General features: G+C 40.6%; 1 protein-coding gene across 1 annotated transcript in view; it reads left to right on the plus strand.

The window, feature by feature from the left end:
- tmtc2a (transmembrane O-mannosyltransferase targeting cadherins 2a) overlaps nt 1-21,263 on the plus strand; it is a 55,626-nt gene that overhangs the window by 17,013 nt on the left and 17,350 nt on the right. Inside the window, 2 exon segments of the mRNA XM_020599622.1 lie at nt 12,887-13,163; nt 13,166-13,516. Coding sequence (XP_020455278.1) covers nt 12,887-13,163; nt 13,166-13,516 — 628 coding nt within the window.

Raw genomic sequence — 21,263 nt, forward strand, 5'->3', positions numbered from 1 at the left:
AGCATTTACCACTGCAGGGTGTGTAGGAAAGCTGCCTCCATCCTCAAAGATCCCACCCACCCACAGCACGGACTGTTCACCTTCCTACCCTCTGGCCGGAGGATCAGAAGTGTGAAATGCAGGACCACTAGACTGAAAAACTCTTTCTTTCCCTCTGTCATCAGACTCCTAAGCAGTTGAGGAGTTTATTACCAGGAAATATGTCATGTACTGTTTACATTCTCAGTTTGCACATGTATAATTGCACATTGACTGTTGACTGCTGCACATGCTGCTTCCATGCAGCATACATTCTGTTATATTCTTATATGTTTTTATTATACTGCTGCAATTGCTGTTTAAAGTGCCTTAGATTTTGTGTTACTTATTTATGTACTTTATATTTCACTTGTATGTTTGTGGCATTTATGTGGACGGAAAAGTAAGAATTTCATTGTACAGGGAAACACGTTTCCTAACTGTGCATATGACAAATAAACACTTTGACCTTAATTAGTGAGTTTTAGAGGTGCTGGTAGACAGACCTTGTTACCTTTAGACAGAGCCAGGCTAAGCTAAGTGAGACTTTTTCCTTTAAGCAAAGCCTTATGTTAACTTGTAAGTCAGTCCTCCAAACAAGTGTCATAACAGTGCACCATGATTTCATAATGGAGTTTCCTGCAGCATTTTAAGCAGGACCATGTATTTTGGAACTTCTGCTGATAGTTTGACACATTTGTGTTTTATTAAAACCTTCTGTAAGTGCTTTTGACATATTTCATTATTGCCCTGGACTCAGTTGGTCTCATAATTCATAGACTGTATGGTTAAAGTGTTTCAGAGCTAAATGAAAGTGTTGCCTGAGTGAAAGTGTCTTTTAATAACTTTTGCTTTGTCTTAAGTTAATGAATGACTTCATTGGTTCCTGTGTAAAAATCTAATTCATGCAAATGGCTTTGTTGTACCAGCTGTGTTCAGCAGATCATTGGGCAGAATTTGAACAGATCTATTATAATTATAATAAATCCTTAAGGAGAAGACAGATTTGGCTTGGGTTGGCCCCTGTGGTACACCACTATAGCTGCCATTTTTCTCAAGCTAATGCTAGAATGTGTCAAGTGGTCATGGCAGAAGAAAGGCCAGCCTATTCTGGATTGGATACAGTGCTGTACAGTCTGTTATTATGGCATACTTGGCCCTTATGAATGCTGTGTGTTAATCTGAACACTGAAAGCTATCAAAGCAGAAAGAAACCTTACTGCTGCAGAGCATGACACTTCAGGATGTTGTGTTTTCTGTATTATTTGCAGCCATGACACACATTTTATATATTCCAAAAAATTGCCAATTTTTTTTTATTTCTGATTTCAAACCAATTCTGATGGAGCATTAAAGTGAATTTTTTTTTTCTAACCAGAGACAGAAGGCTTTGGAGCAGAAACAGAATGCTGCTTTGTCTCTCCAGCTGCTCCACTGGCAGCACTGCTGCACTCAGATCCTCCATTGGCTCCATGATTTGTCATCAACAGTTAAAGTGGTCTTCATCATAAGCTCCACAGCAGATCAAAAGTGATCTGGTTTCACAAAGTCATACTGGAAGTTTGAGCAGAAGTTGTGTCTCTATAGAACAGACCTCTGCCATAAAATATGGACTCCTCGTATCCGCATGTGATTAGCCTTCAGCAAAAGTTCTTTTTTGCTCTTTATTGCTGTGTGGTACTTTATTGCAGCACAAGCGTCAGGGGAGCAGCACAAATCCGTGCTTCAATTTTCAGTTGTTTTCAGGGTCTGATGCAGATATTTTTGGTTCACACTGAAGAAAAGGAACTTTTTTCTTGATAAAGGGCAGTACACCCAGCTGGACATTGCCAAGGACATTGTTGATTCCAGTGGATAAAGTGGACCCGCAACACTCTGGAGAATGCTTTGTCGTTCCTTTGTGTTTATATGTGAGCGTAAATTCCACCATGTGTGCATGCAAATTGAGGTGAAAAAAGTGAGCCAAGAGCATTGCAACATTGATGCCAGACACCGTGGTGTTGGAAGGCGTGGAAGAGGGGGGGCCTTCCATAATGAGGAATTCAGGCGGCTAGAGACACAGTTTTATAGGTCACTGTGCCAACACCTGGAGCTTTTCTAGGCCAGAATTGATTGTAGAAACAGAAGGTAGTATTAATTAAAGTGGTAAGGGAATAGGAAAGGATTGCACCTTGTGATGAAAAAGACATAACCACATGCTGGATAGTGAAGTAGTTGTGTTAGTGGAGCTGTAGTAGTAACCTGGGCAGAATATTTGGACAGAAAAATGATTGCTCATCAGGGGAAAAAATAACATTTGAATCCTAAACTAAATCTCTCCCTGTTTACTACAAGTATATAACGTGCACTACTTTACTGTGAAATGTCTGAGTGTTTGTGAAATACACTGTATGCCCTCAAAACATTTCAGCAGACCCACAGTGCATTTTATAGCTGCATGTGTGGTGATTCCTGGAAATCTCAAATTGCTATCACTTCACTAGTGTAAAATATCAAAATTCTCTTACTTTCTGTAGAGAGGATTGATTAGTGAATGGTGGAATGATTTCAGACACAGCAAAAACTGTAGAATTAATGTAGAAGCTAACATTATTATAAGACTGCTGCATCTTACCAAGTCAGCAAGCAGCCCTATACCTTTATCTGCCATTTGTCCATCTGTAGCGTCAAAAAAATGCTTCCCCGCATTATTTTGTATTAGGAAAGAGAACATTTTAGTCTAGTTTACTGGCAATGCCCCTTGCTGGATTATTCAGCAGTCTTTGGGTGAATACACAGTGAATTTTGAATTGAATCTCAAATAATTGTGCTTCACTTTTTCCTACACTGGTGGTAGTTTAAATTTTGAACAAAATATGAGAGCCCTGTTGTCCATTTTTGCATATTGTGATTAGATAACAAAACTGGAACGCAACAAATTAAAACCACAGGGAAATAGTGAAAATCTGTATAAATTCCTGTAGAAGCAATAATGTTGTGTTCGCAGGAGGGAGCTGAGATAAAGCAACATCTGTCTGGCATTTTAAATCATATGCTCAGCCTGTCCACAGCTGCAATTTATCTCTTGTTTGGGGAAGTCTGAGAGCAGCACTCGGCCTGTTTTTAATCAAGCATCAGATTTATCGATGTGGATGCAGACAACTCTGGGAGGCCACTCTAATTACCAGTCCTCAGTCTGACACTGTAATTAACTGCCAAGACCATACTAGATGCAGAATTTGGACAGACTGATTGGCTACTCATTTGCTTTCTTGTGCCATGCTGGGGGTGGTAATCTGACTGGATCTTACTGGTGGGATGGATGGAGGGTGTTAAAGTTGGCCACTGTTTCACTGATAAGAGCGGGATGTGTGGGAAAGCCACATGGAGGATTTTTGTAAAACTCTCTGAATCCAACGCTCCTGGACATTGGCTCTTTTGAATGTGCTTCTCACTATGAATTCTGATGGGCACAGTACAGTAGCTTACTGGAGGCATGTGGCACATTTATTGGGTGAGATGGTTTTAAAATACCAATAAAATTCACATTATATAATTTCACATTATAACATATGAGAAAGCGGTAACACTGTATGAGCACCTTTCTGGTGGTCTGTCATGGTGGTGTGAAACTGTAATTTGCTGTTTAGTTGAACTGTTATACTCCCCAAACATTTCTTGTTCTAGTGTTTTTCAGCTTGATTGCACAAGTTACAGTGTCTCTGCAGTTGTACAGTGAGTTTTTATGTCCACCATATACAATTTCAATTAATTCCAATGCTTTTATATTTTAAAATTTTGACTTCCTGAAGTTTCAGCCCTGTCTTTTTCTTTGCATCTGCACTATTTATGCCCTGGGGAAAAGTAAGACATTAGTTTTATTAGCTATCGATTTCCCTTAGCTTCCCCCTTGTTGAGGCTGAGGATTCATCACCGACTTTTATTGACACCATCACTCAGGGAACACTGTGTCCTTTTTAGCTGAGGTGGCAGTGGTGTCATCACCTCTTTTTTTTGATTAGCTAATAGGAAGTGATCAGTCAATCACTTAGATGGAGATAAAGACTCGACAATCAATATGCTGAAAAACAGATGAAAGAGTGGCACTCTCAGTGATTGGGTTCATTATTTTTTGACCGCTAGAAATGTAGTGTCTTTGTAGGACAGCTTCTGTCTGATGACTTGATAAGGTTTAAAAGTTTGTTTATACTCAAGTGATGAAACTAAATATCAGAGAAGTAGTTAAACATTTGCTTGCCAAGAATCAGATGAAAAGGTAACACTCTCTGTTTTGTGGAACTAGAGCCAAGAGGTGTCAGGTAGCCGGGGACAAAGTGTTAATTGATTTGCATTAGCTTGGATTTGTCATAGGGCAAGATGGTGGCACAGTGGTTAGTGCAAGAACGCACAGCCAACCTGGTGCATTTCTGGGTGGAATTTGCATGTTTCCCCTGTGCAGCTTAGGTTTACTAACAACTCTAAATTGCCCATAGAGGTGAGTGTGGTTCTCTGTCTCTTCATGTCAGCCCTGTGATAGACTGGCAACCTGTCCAGGGTGTACCCCTCCTCTTGCCTAATGTCAGCTGGGATTGGCTTCAGCCCCCCTTGACCTTGTTCAGGATAAGTGGTATAGATAATGGATGGATGGATTTGTCATCGATGGATGTAGCTGCAAAATGAATTTGCAGCTCAGCAGTTGTTTAAAGAGTTCTTCTGTTTTATTGAAACGTCAGCGTCAATAGCAAGCTGAACATGCAAATATCTTTCTGGGACTTTAGCTTCAGAGTTTTAAACGGAACAACATGGCAACATGGTGACTGCCAATGTTGTCACTTTTGAAGCTTCAACAGAGGTTGAATTGTGCCTTATTTTAGATCTGTGATATCTATTTAGAGGTCTGGATGTGTGAGTCAGTGATTATTGTGGATTCATAATACTGTGCTGCACATCTTATAAACTGCTCTCCATTCACGGATTGTTCTGGTTTCCAGCTGCCCAAACTCCTGACTCTCAGTTGATGCTTTTCAGGCTTGTGAGATTTACGCTGGCTTAGTGAGACGATGTTTGATGTTCACTGAATGGATGGGCATCAGTGGGATTTATTTATCAGTCTGTATTTCAAGTCAAGGTCTATTTAAATACAATGAACTGACCCTGACCTATTTGGAATTAGTTGTTCTGCTAATCAGGAAACCAGCTTCCGAAGGGACATGAAAGAAAGTTCATGGCCTGGCAGAAGTGAGACAGCCAACTTCCTGATTCTTTCAGCCTCTTTGAAGCCGGAAGAAGGCTTGGGCAGAGTAAGGATGCAAAGGAGATTTTATCTTAATCAGCAAAGAGCTGACCTTTTGGGTCTGTTTAGCTTTTTTACTAAAGCAGCTGAATTTCTGATATTAGGACCCAGAAATATGTTCTTTTGATCAATGTAATTGTATGAATGTTTATATTACCTATTTGGACATTGGCCAAATATTAATGCAGTAGACCACAAAAATGTTTTTAATTACCATCAGTTTTTTATCAAGTTGAATAATGCTCTTGACATTGAAGCTTGTTTTCAAAATCTTGCGCCCCTTGTGAGAGAAAACCGTTGAGATGAAGTTAAGGACCACATTACCACTGAAGGGAAAGCTGGCTGTCTTCATACAGTATTGCAAACAGTCTCTCATGGACTCAGTCCACATTTCCTCAGAGTAAACTTTCGTCCATGGCATGGATTTATACGCAACAAATAAAAATGTACAGTTATATGGACCAGTGCTGCATTAGCTGCAGCTGTTTAGAGAAACTACACTGTCTCTGCTTAATCTGCTGGATTTTCACACTAATCTGTGCATGAGGAGTTAATGCATGTCATGTAACTGATCTATTCATTCCCTCAAACTTCTCGCTGGTTATTGTGCACCACTGCTGGGAGCTGCAGGATGAGCTCTATTAAATCAATAAAGACATAGATCTGGTGAACTAAGCAAGGGAGAAGAAAATGTGGGTTAATGCCTTGAATGCAAAGTAAGTTTTGTGTTTTGTGTCTTAGGTTTATTTTCAGTCATATTAAAAAAAGAGAAAAAGGAAAATCTTGCCAGTGTGTTCCTGCTTTTTTTCCTGTTATTAGAGCCCAGTTATGTTGAACACCATCCAGCAGCAGTTTATCACTATTCACACGTTTCAAATGAAGACAACAAACACATCATTGGGTGTGAGCTGGGCATGAAATCTGCCAAATCAATGTCAAATTCCATGTAACACACCCCAAAAATTGAAAATGAGCATCTGCACAGCTGCATGCAGTCTGGACATGTATGCATTTCCTCTCCTCCCATAAACTGTACTTGCCAGTTTGGTGCTGGATGAACTGTGGGAAAGTAGCGGTTCTACTTCTGCTCAGGAAATTGTTCTGCCAATGATGTTGTTGACATATGAAGTTTGAGCACACCCTTAATGCTAACTTCCTGACCTTTCAGAGTCCAGATCTACAAACTAAACAGATAAATTGAGCTGATTAAAAAAAGGAAATATTTTATTAATGTCTTGGTTTGTGAGTAGCCTGCAGCATAACCGTTTAGTGAGGAAGATGTATGATTTAAATAGGAAAATCATAGGGCAGGAAGATTGATGATGAGGGGATTTCCTCTTTTATCTTCATCACCATCTATGTCCTCATTGCCTGCTGTAGTGCTGTAGCCACATACTGGAAGGATTGATACAGCTGATAATCAGCCAGTGAATGAATCAGGCTCAGCCAGAAAGCATAATGGCTTTTGTTCAACCTTGTGCTGTGACGGATGCTTAGGTACCTCTAGGATTTAAAAAAAAAGGACAGAGACAGACCAGATCTCCATGTGTAGAGCTGCCTCATGTGGTGCAGTACAATACGCTCTACATTATAGCAGCCATAGGATGAAATGTATGGTGTTTACTGTGACCAAAGCCCTGAACAGTGTTTTTGCGCTAACTGCAACACCGTATGGATTTAGGACACTGTGTAGTATAGATTACATATTGTGTCCTTCCATGTGTGCGGTATGAGTGTGGTGCTTTGAGTGCCCAAACACACAGCACACAACCTCTAATGAGATTATTCGTTGGCCCCCCGACCTCAGTGGTCCCAAAAACTGGATTCACTATATGATCACTTGCTAATCCTGTTAACATTGGATTAACACAAAGGTGAGCTGTACCCTGGCACCCAGCCACACATACACACACTCTCTAATACAGATCCTCATATTTCACTGCCAGAGACTGTGAGACTGAATCTTAATGAAGGTGAAATCAATAATTAGTGGTGGGCCTCCTTCCAATTTAAATCATTTTTTAGAACTCATAAAGTCTTGGTGTCTAAATCTGTTTTCCTTTATGGTCATTATCAAGCATTTGTTCTTGACTATGGGAAGGTAATTAATGGTTCCTTGCAGATTAGCAGAAATTAAATAAGGAGGATGGAGAGAATACACTTCAGATAACATCATGGTGTATTTGTCTATATTATCCTTTCACAGTCCTGTAACTAATTGAAGGGTGGCAGCTAATTACTTACTTTCATTATTGATTGCTCTGCAGATTGTTTTCACGATTAACTGATTAAATGTTTGGAATAAAAAATATCAGAAAATAGTTTAAAGTGGTCATCACAATTATCTAAAGCCCAGCTGAAATTGTCATATGCCTTGATTTGTCTGCCAAAGATATTCATTTTGCAATGATATACGACTGAAACCCCCCCATTAAATTCTCTCACTGTCCAAGCTGGAAACAAAACGTCATGCTTTTGCTTGTAAAATGACCTAAATGATTAAGTGATTTTGAAAAGCTGCTGATTATTGTTTATTAGTTGCTACTTAGTTGAAGATGGTTTTGCACTTCCTTAGTGTTCTTTGTTGTAAAGGCTGATATTTGGTGCTATTCTGGTTTTTCTCTGACAGAAGTTAGTATATGCTCAAATCCTTCTTTGGCAGTCTACAACAATGGTTCTGCATTGTGCTGTAGTGGATGTGACTACGCCCTTTAACTCAGTTTTAGAAAAGTCTTTAGTCACTGTTGTTGCTTTTTCTTTTTTAATTCAGAACAAATGGATGTGCACACGCATATTAATTCATGCAGATTTTACTTGTTTATAAAACAATGGCGCTTCTGTAATCACGCTGCTCTTCTGTGGCTGCACCTCTATACATTTTCCACAGTTCTGCTGTGGTGCTGATTTGTTATGTCCTTCCAGTACTTCTTCTTTTAGTCTTAATCATCTGCATTCCTGGCAAAGCCAGCAGTGTCAGCGGTGCGTTCAGTTCAGCGGTGTGCCAGCTCAAGATTATCATTGTGTGAACAGGCCTGTCTGCTGCAGCTCTGTCTGGGAGCTTAATTAGCACTCGGATTGCTCAGTAAGGAGATGGAAATTTAATTGGCCAGACAAGGGGTATGGTAAGGGCCTCAGTACTGCAGCAGACCACTAGAGCAGAAGCAGTTACTAATGATAGTAAAGATAAAAGGATAAAAAAGCAGAAAGGAAGGAAGTGAAGGTGGCAAGTGAAGGGAATGAGATGGATGAAAGACATGGAGAAAACATTTTGTTACCTTCATAAAAGCCAGAAATGATAATTAAAGATTGAATGGAGGTGGGTAAGTGGGTGGCTGCGGCGCAGGACATAATAGAAGCAAACTGAAAGGAAACAGCTCAAAGTGAAATATGAAATTATGTTACGGCCAGTATCCATTAACAGTGCTGTTTGTGTGATGATTGGCTAATCCACCTCATTACAGCTGTCAGACAGCTGGAGGATGCACTCTGCCACAAAAAAGTTGTAATTCAACCAGTCCTGATTCTGTTAAGTGATGGCAGTTTGGATAGAGATGTATATTAGAGCGGAGCAGCCAGTGCATGTGCTGCAGACACAGGCTGGACCAAAGCCCAGATATTTAAAACAGACTCAAGTGCAGTGTTTTTGCAATGCAGTTGATATTTTTCTTGTTTTAATAGAGCACACAAATCATTTAGAGGGGGGTTTAGTCAGATTGCACAGTGTACTGTAATGTAGTGCAATGATTTTCAAAAAATCAAAAAAAAAAAAACTTTTGTAATTGAATTTCCCTCCTTAATTCATATAATTAGAGCTCAGTTAGATGGAATGTTATCAGCGGGCATAATTGAGAGACATTCTCAAAAACAGGAATTTGAAGATGCTACTTTGGGCGCGGTATTCACCACTGTTTGATATTTTTTAGGCTAAAATGATGGATTTTACTTGGATTCACCTCAAAACATGTCAGTCTTTCTTTTATGTTTTTCATATTCAGTGTGTATATTGGTCTTCTGACTCTAAAAGAGGCCTTAGTGCGCATCTACAGGCAGCCACAGCACAAATTACTGGTGGTGAGATCACTGCTGGGAAGCCGTTGCAGTGCTGCATTTGCATATTGAAAAGACACATACCCAAACACTGAAAGAAGGCCAATTCCCCCCCTCACTGAAAGCAGTGGACAGGTGAAAAAAGATCTCATCCCATTACAAATGGACCTCAATAAATAAATAAATAAATAAAATTCCTACCTGCTAATGCCTCTTTTCGGTCTCTGATGGGAATTGCTCAGATCCCCTCCCACACACACACAAAGAAAATAGAAAAGAGCGAAATCGTCCTGTAGTTTGAGGATTGTGAATAGAGTGCCCCGCAGCCTGCCTGCCTGCCCCACATACGGCGTCTGAATACAAAAGACCCCCTTCTGTAAGAGCAATCACTCTGGGAGACCAGTCAATCCGCACCGCTGCAGTGACAGGCCACAATGAAGCCATCAGCACATGCTCGAGTCACACGCTCTACACGTGCACGCACTCACAAACACAAAGACAGACACCTTGCATGTAGCTGTTTGTTTCTTTAGCTCATATAGTCACATGCATGGCCACACACACAAACCTGTCCCCCAGACCTCATGGCTAATGCATTCTTTTCATTCTCCAGTGCCAGGCAGGAACAGACAGGGAGCTGAGTGGATGGTGCTCATTTGAATATTTAAATTATTTATCAGCAGAGAGTATTAAGACCTCAGGATATATGAAGAGACATGAGGGAACTGGGTAAATCTCTCCATGTTTGGATTTGAGTGTGTTCTGGGACAGGAAAGTGAGCGACCATGGCTGCGGTTTTAATTCTTGATGGAAACTATTTATTCTGTTCCAGAAATGAATCAAAATCATTCATGAGCATTTTCAGGAAACCATGTATTAATTTGGGAGTGTCATTGTTTATATACTCTCAAAACATTTGAGTTAATGTATTAATAAAACTTTCAGTGTTGGTAATCTTCACATTTAGTATGTTTATTGCTCATGTTTGCCAAATCCTCAGACGCTGTGCTCTGGTGCGACTGTTAAACATTTGATAAAAAATAGCTCACTGTGGAAGTACAGTAAAAAGGAAAAGCTTTGTAAACTGAGTGATGTAATGCCCTGGGTCCTTTAGAAATATCTTTGGCTTCAGAACCTGAGAAGCACAGTTCACCGATGGAGAACAGTCCTGGGAAGTGGAGGAGTTTATTACGGCGCATGCAATGACAGGGCAGTAGACTTGAAGTTAAAAACATTTAACTTAAGAATTATTCACTGAGTGATTATCACCTTGGCACTGGGTCTGTGTGTTGATGTGCCATTTTACTTTTGTTTCACTTGAGTGTCAGTGTTTTGCTTTTACTGTACCTCAGTCTGCGCTCACTGGGTGGCAGCTCAATCTCTCTCCCTCTCCCTTTATGCACTCAGCACTAAGTTGCAATCTCCAGACAAAGGAAGTCCTCAGCTGGCTCCCTGTTGCTGTCTTCTTCCCTCTCTGGTGCACTGTGCACAAACACAGAAACACAGACACAGAAACAGCGCTAATGATATTCAGACCCTGACAGAAGAAGGCTGCCACTGGGTCAATGCAATCAAATCCTGTTAAATTGAAAATTGAGCTATTCTCACTTAAGTTTACATGCAGTATGAAGCATGGTTTAAAATTAAATCAGGTTGTGTTGTGTTGCCCCCAGAGGACAGGACAAGGTGTTACCACCCACTGTCCCTTATCCCCTTATCATTTGATGTTCTGCATGATGTAAATTTAACAATCACCATGGTTTTTCTGCATTACTGGTCTGTTTTATAATTAATTAAGGTGCTTTAAAATAACACTAGCTGCTTGTGTGATGCTTTAAATTGCATCAACTTGCTGTTGTTTTCTAACTGTGAAGTCTGTGAACTGAAGTTTTTAATTCAGTTCATTTAAATAAGTTTCAACTTGTTTTATTAATTGTAGTGTTTAAAATGAACCCAGGTGTCGACATGGTGATTATGTCTAAAGCGGAATTAATCACCACACACGTCCCAGTGTCTTCAGAATCCTTTTCATGGCTACCTCAGACATCAGCCACACAACACTATGAGAAAATGTTTTTGAAAAAATCCAGTACAGGTCTAATTTGTTTCAGCATGTTTCTTCAGATAAAGTGGCTCCTCTGATTCCTTATTTACTGGAAAGCTTTGGCAGAAAAGGAACTATTGTATATAAAACACTGCTAATATAAAAAAAATATTTTCAATTTCAACCCATTTTCCATTATCCCATTTCCAGGCTTTCTTTGTTACACCATTGTTTGGTAGCCTGATTCTTTTTCGTCCAGGAGGCTGCTTAGCTTCAGAAAAATAGATTTTGCATTGCTATTTTTAGTTTAATTAACAGTTTGTTTTTATGCAGATAGTGTTTTCTACATTGCATTGTGTTTTGTGTGGATGATTTTACATTGTTCTGATAAAGGAAAAGCAATTTTAGAACATGAATTCAGCTTTCTATTAATCATTTTTTTGGAAAATTAAATTGATAACAGTTACATAGATGTCATGGTCATTTCTGAAACTCAAGCCTGATGCCCACTCATCAGAAGTCATTGCCAGTGGTTTCCATTCCGCTGCTCAGACAGTGATTCCTATCCTAATGATAGAACGATGACCTGTCCCCTCACCCACTGCCAGCTGGGATTGGCTCCAGCCCCCACCCCCACCACACCCTGTTCAGGTTAAGTGATATAGATAGTGGATGGATGGAGAGAGAAAATACATTATTATTAATTGTAGCACTATAAAAAGTGGAGATAAAACCAAACAACAATGTACACTGGTTTCACTGCAGATTGATTTTCCTTTTTACCCCTGTAACCAGCTCCCTTTTGCTGTGTTTTATTTGCATTTGGTAGTTTCCCCCTGGCCCCTGTTTCCGGCAGGGTGCCTAGAGTCAGCAAAATAACATTTGGAAAGATTTTTATTATTGACAGCCAGTGTGTAACATCTGTCAGCTTCATGATTTGATTGAATTTCAGATTTCAATTATTTCTAACCATACTGTCTGGTGAGGCTTCGCCCACTCGACTCTGAGTTGATGCTGCCATCCCATTCATCACTCTTAATCCCTGCAGTGAGCCTCATTTGTTGTAGGCTGTGAGTCTACACTAATGCAGCTTGTGTCCTCAGTAACGATCCACTAATTATGAGAATCCACAGCAGCTTCAGAGGCGTGAAACCACCTGTCCATGTGTATGCGTACGCAGCACGTACATATGTGCGTGCTGCGTGTGAGTGAGAGAGAGAGACAGCAAGCACGTCTGTGTATTTAATCACACACTCTGTGGCCTGGTGATTTAATTTGACATTGGCACTGCATTTTTCTGTTAAATTTCATTTGTGAGTGGATCATCCGGGAGGTGGAAAACATTATCCCACATTAGGCCACATGTGTCTTCAGATGCAGGGGGATTGAAAATAACAGATTATTTATTTATAGTGACATGTTTAAAATACTTAGTTTTTGTTTTATTGAGTTTAAAGCTGCTGTAATCTTTATTTATGGTTAATTTATTTGTTCTGCTCTTCCAGCCGAGCCATCAAGACCAACCAAGACCTCCTCCCTGAAACTCCGTGGACAAACATCCTGTACGATGACTTCTGGGGCACCCTGCTCACTCACAGCGGCAGTCACAAGTCCTTCCGTCCACTCTGCACCCTCTCCTTCCGCCTCAACTACACCCTGCACGGCCTGCGTCCCTGGGGCTACCACCTGGTGAACGTGGTCCTGCACGGCCTGGTCACTGCCCTCTTCACGGCCTTCAGCCGCCCGCTGCTGGGCGGAGAACTGTGGAGCCTGCTGGCTGGCCTGCTCTGGCTGTCCTTCTTTTTGCTTCTCATCCGGTGCACACGGAAGCGGTTGCTGGTGTGGTGGGGAGGGCTGACGTTGGCGCTGCATTGTTTTTCTTGATGTCACTTTACTGCTACATGAGACACTGTGGACTCCGCAGGGATGCCCACGGGTCCTTTCACACCAAGCAATGTGTTGGCAGATCAGTCACCTGGTGCTGGGGCTGGATGCTTGGCAGCCTGTTGTGTGCAGCAGCCAGCATGCTGTGGAAGGAGCAGGGGGTGATGGTGCTGGCTGTGTCAGCTGTGTACGACCTCTTTGTGTTCCAGAGACTCTGGTTTCGCCAGGCACTTCTGCTCTTGTTAGGAAAGGTAAATGAATGCATGCTGCTGGGGCCGGGGTGTGTGTTCACTGAATCTTGTCTTGGCATCTCTACATATTCGGTTTCCTCTTCCTTCCCTCAGAGGCAAACCTCAGCCAGCCAGCTGTTCATGGGTCCCGTATAATGTTGTTCTGTGTGGAAATTGTGTGTTTGCTTTTCATTAGGTGTGTAATTAGGAAAGTTGTTGCCCATGCGAGCCACACACACGGTGCATGAAAAGTAACCTATTCTCTTTTGTGATTTTGCAAACGGGAAGAACTCCAAGTTTTCCACTTCCTTGCAACACTACCAGCAACTTCAGCTTGCTGCAGTAAATAGATACATTGATGCAAGGAAAACTAGATTAGGATCTAAGCATCATTATGTGTGTGTACATGTGCATTCGTGGAAGCAGAAGTTGAGCGGAAAAAGCTATTTTCAGGGTGAGTTGTTTTTCATTTTAAGGTGACAAAAGGTATGTGCAGAAAAACAGCACATGTTGATGTGGTCCACTTGTCGAGTAAGCTGTCCAAACACACACACACACACTCACTCATAATGTGCATCCTCTGCAGGACTCTATTCTCCCCTCCCAGCTAAAGTTATTTGAGTAAGACAGCTTTGACGCAGTGCCTCATCTGATTATGGGAATCGGTGTTTGACTGGAAAGCCTTCCTGGACAGGCACTCCACATTTGATTAGAGAAATGGCTCCTTAGCCAAGATGATGGCCCTCGTAAAATATAAAACTAGCATAATAAAAAGTCCCCTTGGGTTTACTGAGCAAGGACAGTCTGGCTTTGTGTGTATGTGTGCGTGGGGATCTTTTTTATAGTGATTTCTCATTTTGGAAACAAGGATTGTGATGTGACTTTGTATGTATATGCACCCCTCCCTGTTACAAACGTGTGTATGGGACTCTTATTTATGCTGTCAGCATCCAAATGAAAATATTTTTGTTGTACCCGTGGGGCAGTTTCTTCAGTAGTTGTTGCTGGGAGAATGACAGCCTACAGCTGTTATTAAAGGGTTTGCAGTGAGCAGTCCAGAGAGATCAGAGAGGGGAGAAAAGGGGAGTTATGCTTTTTCTTTATGGTGCTGGGCAAGAATGACGTGTGTGTGTGTGTGTGTGTGTGTGTGTGTGTGTGTGTGTGTGTGTGTGTGTGTGTGTGTGTGTGTGTGTGTGTGCGCTTTAGGCCTTTGCAAATGCAAAACAACACCTGTCTTTCAAATTGTACTCGGTCATCTCAGTAGCTACATAGCATGAAAGCAAAAGTTACTCGTTTGTCGATGAATCTTTTAAAAATCATCATGAGTTTATCATCTTGTTTCATGTCTTTTCATATCAGGTTTGAATATTACAGAGAAATGTTTCTAAATAATAGATGGAAAAGAGAAAAACAGAATATATCTTATTCAGTGCTAGTTTTTGGTAAAGTCTCATTTGGGAATATAATGCATTACAAACCAGTTTTGCCTTTGGCTCAAAACAAAGAATGTAGAAACAGGGATTTACAAGATAGCACAAATTCATACATGCCAAATCCAGAATCAGAATCAGAATCAGTTTATTGGCCAGGTGTGTTGGACACACGAGGAATTTGACTCAGCTCTCAATGTGCAAACAGTAAACCAGCATAAGGCTGTGTAATATAACAAAATATCAGTATTAACATCAACAACCAGTGCAAACAATGCAGAAAACAAAGGAAAGTTCATTGAAATGAGATAATTAGGGATAAAGATAGAGTACTTAAGAACTAGAGACCTGTCCAAGTCTGTATAATCTGTACGAGGTATATTTACAGGTATTGCACTGAGGGTTATTGTCCAGTCATACTGTCGTGGGTCAAGTGTTCATGAAAGCGACAGCCTGGGGGAGTAAAACTGTCCCTGTGCCTGGTTGTCTTAGTGCACAGTGACCTGTAACGCCGTCCAGGGGGGAGGAGTTCAAACAGAAACAATTACATTCTCAAAACATTGTACGGCGCAAAAGGAAATAGGACTCACTTTCCACATCTTCCCAGTCAGGTAGAATATGAATTCTCAACTGTGCAAATAAAGATCTTTGGCTTCTGAATACGCGAGATGTAACATGTAATTCAAGGCCAAGCTTTTGCTTTGAAAGTTTGGAATCTTGGTTAGAATAAAAAAAAAATCTCTAGATTAAAATGAAATTTGGCTGCACAGTCTCAACAAAAATGGTGCCAAAAAACAGATTTAATGAAAAAGAATTGCAGTTTTCTTAAAAGGTATTTGTTGGGATTGTATTGTATTATTAGGTGTACTTGTTATTTTGACCATTCCTGTAAACAAATTAGGCAGAGACAAAGCCTTGGAACAGCCTGTAAGACATGAAGCACTATGTGTGTTAGTGAGAGAGAGCGACAACAACCACATATTTAATCACACACTCTATGGTTGTTGCATTATGGCCTGAAAGATTTCATTACCCTTGTCAGCAGCAGTTATGAAAAATCACATTTCCTTGTGTATTTATCACACAGTAGAGCAGGGATATCAGCAGCAGAGTCCACCTCTATGACCAGACACAATCGCTCATGATCCCAGTTTGTCAGGTCCTGGTGCCAGCTCCCCAGTGCCACCTGCCACTGCCAGCACATCTGGTTCATTTATCACCCTGGCAGTGCCCTTATCCATACCTTCCAATCATGGTGATCTTGGCAGTGAGCTTGTTATGGGCCAGGGTTGTCCACATGGGCAGTCGTTTCCTCCGTTATGAGCCAGACATCTCAGGGTGCATGGGAACAAAGGGGAGAAGGATATCGAGAGAGAAGACGAGAGGGAAAGTATGCTGTCACTTCCTTTCCTTTATCTGTGCTTGGTCCTTCTTATCCACTGTGCCCAAATAGCACTTTGAGAATGGAAGCTTTGGCGTCTCCTGTATCACATTATACCACTGTGGCACAATATGTTTGCCACTGAATTGGTTAATGGGTGGAGAGACGGTGTGTGACATTTTTCATTCCATCATTTTTTTCATTCCGTCCTATTTTTTCCCAAAATGAAACTGAAAAATGAAAAATCATTCAGTCACATTAGCTGACTGCTGCCTCACGGCAGCTACAAACGTAATGAAATGCTAATCAGCTCCAGTGTAGCAGAGGGGACAGATGTGCTTCCACCAGCACTCCATTTCTTCCTATTAACTCCCTAATCAGGGGGAGATGAGGTTTCAAATACGACAAGGCAGGACAGATGAACATGACAGATGAAGACAAAAGAAGGTGTGGTGTTAGCGCTGCAGTCTGCCGAGGGAAAAAAAAAAAGTCTTTCAGGTCAGGACCATAAGAACAAAAAGTCTTTGTTCTTTCCACTCTGTTTCTCATAAACAAGTTGGTGAATGAGAGCCAGGCTTTAGACAGGACCAGGGAAAATGTTTGCCTTTGTTAATATCAGACAAAGTCAAGAATCTCTCAGCTAAGCCTGAGGTAGACTGTGAAACTTTGGCAGGCAAGACTGATTTCACTGAAAGGTGTGGGACTGGAATTTAACATTTACTTGAATGAAAACAAAGATGTCAGTGATTCTGCCTTTCAGATAAAGTCCTGTATGAAAAGCTCTTTGTGAAAGGTGTGGCATTAAATATACGTACTTTCTCAAAACAATAATAATAAGGCTGGAAGACTTTTTCCTCCTTCTTTCCTCCTTTGTCCACACCTTTGGATTTTCTCACTTCAGTGTGTAAACCTGGAGCCAAATAAAAGATGACAGATAGCATTTTGCCAGAGGCACACGAACAGTGGAAGGATTTGATAGCATCTTTACCAGTTTGCATTTTAAGTGTCATAGACTCCTCCTCATTTGTCTCAATGAACACGCAGATAAATTCCAGTGTGACCAGCTGATGGTTTGATGAATGTTGTGCCAATTATCCTGTAGCAGAATTATTCAGCCGTGAAACGACACCCTTTTTTTCAGGTTCTGCTGCAAGCTCATAGTTACCTTGCATTCATACTGTTGGAGTGCATCTTCTATCTTTTTGGCACATTTAGACACTGAACCTCATGCGAGAATATTTTTTCTTATCTTAAACCTTTTTTCTGAGGTTCGCTTATACAAGTGTTCCACGTTTCATTCACACTTAAGTGCACTTGCTTGTTTCAACTGAAGCATTACCATGTGAATGAATTTGTGAAATTTGATTATGATGATGATGATCGTGTTCTGAAATATCCCTCGGGATCAGTGAAGTGTCTGTGTGTCATTAGTTTGACTACTGAATCATCTGTGTCAGTGAGGAAGCAGGTAGCAGGAATAAGAGAGAGCCTGTTAAAACAATATCATGGTGCATAAACACAATTCAGTCTGTGTTTTTGTGTTAGTTTATTGACATGTTGTTTTTCTCCTGGCATTTTTTTTTTTTTGTCTTCAGGTGCATCATTGCCATCCTCTGGGCTGGAGTAGGGCCCACACTGATTTGCATGTAGCATGGGAAAACCAAGACAATGGAAACACATACAGTACGTGGCTAGTGTAAAGCAACATATTAAACTGCCTATGCATTTTATAAGACAAAACAAGTGTAGGTTGTACCTCAAATCTCTTGTATGTGTAACTTTAATACTAATCGGCTTGTAGAAGTGATTAGACCCATTTGTGAGTGAATAAAAAATTGAGTCAGTTAAATTAAATCAGTGCGTGACTTCTCTTCAAGAGCATCAAGGAACCCTCCATTTTACTAAACCCCTTCTAATTCATACAACACTGCTCAAAACAGGAAGCTCTTTAAATGTCAAGTTAACACCGATGGCGCCCAAGCTTTGATCAGCCGTCCCTGTGAACGGCATGCAAAGCTTCAACCTGTGACCCGACTCATTACAGGTTCCTGTGCCAGCAGCAGCAGGGCCTTCATGGAGAGAACTACAGGGTAATTAGGTCACTCTATCAAAGTCAGCCCTCTCAATGCCAGCCGTGCTGCTGTCTGACAACGTGTGCCAAGTCAGCAGAATCCAGAAAACATTAGAAGCTGGAAAAGAACTGGATGCATGCCTCATTGTACCTTTCACCATAATTTAGCATGTCACTGGTAATGCATCAAATGTGAACACTGCTGGATGTGTGTTGTACAAACACATGGTGTTCAGATCTTTGAAAAGCCTTTTCATGCACATGTCAATGTGGAAGACTTGCCCCACACTGACTGATGTAGCGCCTAATGCAACTTTAACTCAAAACTTTTGTCCAAAATGATGTACCTATATATAGAATACCTGTAATAAATAGTCTTCTAAAGAACAGTTGATAGTTTTATTACATAGTTTGGTCTATATTTAACAGAACCTGTACAAGAAATGTTTGAGAATTATAATAATCTACGTTTTCTTTCTAAAAGTAGATTGCACAAGAAGAAAAGATTCAAATTTCTTAGAGAAGAGTCCAAAAAAAGGCTTTGCATGATCAGCCCAGTGTGTTGGAAAGAGTTATGAGCAGTTTAAATTGGATATGACGTTAACAAGAAAAGTCCGGAAGACCGCTCCCCTGCTGTCTTGCGTCAGTCCACAGCAGCTTTATTCAGTGCACATATGAAGTCGGCCATACACCACTGTTTCTTTAGACTTGTTTTAAACTGTCAGACAGACCACACACATCTGGGATTAATAAAAACGGGAGCTAATAATCAATGGAATGTGTAAAAAATGAAAGCTTTTGATCTTAAAACTGTTTATGTTATGTTTATGTGTAGAAACGGTAAGGGAATAAAAATCAGTAAAGGAAAAGCCACAGTACTTGATGCTGAATTTCCAAATGAGGATCCAAAGTGAAGGAGATCCACTAAGGATACACACAAATCTCATGAAGGCCAATCAATTATTGCTTGAAGCGATCCCCAGGAGTTTCAGTTACCAAGCAGTACAACAGAAAACAATGAATTAAAACAAGCAAAAAAAAAGGTCCTCCTTGATATTTTAAAAACAAGTCTGTTTGTGAGCTTTTTTAAAAATGTCTTGGAAAAATACAGATCCTGAGTTGACTTGGCCTGAAGTAAGGTCATATGCCTGTTTTTCCAGAAGTTGCAGGAATTTGTGGTTGAAAATGTTTCACACATGAAAGCTAGCCCAGCTAGCCCAAGACTGTTCATTTAAAGGGACATTTTGACATATAGAAAATAAAACTTTACACTGGTGTAGTTCACAACCTTAATTAGGTCTGCCCTGGTTTTGTGCATGCTAGTTTGAATGTGGCAGAACCATCATTAACGTGATTAGTTACTGTGTTTCTCCTGCCAGGAATCAAGGTATTTAGCCACTTTTCATACTCACAGAGCTTGTATGGTGAGAGAATTTTAGTTTTAAATCACTACAAAAGTACAAAACAGCTACTATTATGGGGTGTATTAGTCAGGAGAGTGTCCCTACAGTGTTACTTTTGCCATAGAATAACAATGGAAGCTGGAATTGTTGGAAAAATCAATAAATCAGCATCTAAGTAGAGAGGTTAAAGTACCTTTTTAGAGCAATTAGAGGGTGCATTTGAGAAGGGAATGATGCAATTGTTAAGAGTGAAATCTTGGGTTATTGAAGATCTATTTTCAATCGATCACAGAAGACCATTGAACGGAGAGGAAACGTCTTAGTATTGGTTACGACTTTTACAGCAAATCCTTTATTTCATGCCTTCTTTAGGATCCAACCTGCAATGTATTGCTTCTAAAAGCACTCCAATTACAACGCTTGTGTTAAGCTGGCCTGAAAACTGCAGTTGTTTACTGCTGATTTTGTGAATTTGTGGTTATACATCAATGAAAAGTGGGACCGGCCTCCGCTCTGCAGTTTGAGTTGTGTGCGTGATTGAGGGGAAAGTCAATTAAGGAACAATTTGGAAATAGACAAGGCAGTGAGTGGTAAAATGAAGCTCACCTAAATACCACAAATGACTCTTTTGCTGGAATTGGCTTATCTTCTGATTCCAAGAAAAATTGGATTTCTCAGACAGTTCCCTCCCTTGACAGGCGGTATGAGCTCATCCATCAACAAGAAGGATGCCTCGTTTTGTGTAAGAGGCACTGTCTCTTATCCAGCGTTCAAATCAATATCCAATTTTTTTTCCGATCCCAGTTCCTCAGTGCCTTTCAGACTTCTCCAGCATGTTGAACTCCTTGAACTGGCCCTTTTCTATCATACTACTGACAAGTTTTTTTTTTCTCTAACTAGCCGTCTCTATGCTTCCTGCCTCAGCTAACCTTTTAAAGGGAACATGCTTTTCCTTTTCAGATCTGGAGAATTCAGCAACTGAACTGGGGCCAGCAGGTCAGGCGAGTCAATGCTAAACCACTTATTCTAATCCCACCATGGGGTTGCTGAAAGTGCACACATGAGTTTACACAAACACTGTACTAGAGGGGATATTTCTCTGAAGTTTGTACTTTGCGCATTATGCAACTTTTAATAAAGAGTTTATCTGTTTATTGTGCCATTCATTTAAAGTGGATTATACAAAGAGCCTAAATTAGAGCTATAGTCAAGTAAACTCACTTGAGAGAAGTGAATGTAGGGCTACACTAGATCAACACGCTGAGTTATAGGGGCACTGAATTATATCAAAACCAGTGAGGAGAATACAGCGACTAGACCGCCAGTATGAAAACTTTGCCTGTCTTGTGCAGTAATCCTACACAGTATGAACATGCAGCATTTCTGTGATCATCACTCCTGATGTTGTGTCATATTTAGTCCATGAGGTAAAGTCTGTGGCGAACATGAGGAGCAAGCACTTTTTGGTCCTGTCATGATTCGG

The sequence above is a fragment of the Monopterus albus genome, unplaced genomic scaffold (genome assembly GCF_001952655.1).
Source record: "Monopterus albus unplaced genomic scaffold, M_albus_1.0 scaffold41.1, whole genome shotgun sequence".
Lineage (NCBI taxonomy): Eukaryota > Metazoa > Chordata > Actinopteri > Synbranchiformes > Synbranchidae > Monopterus > Monopterus albus.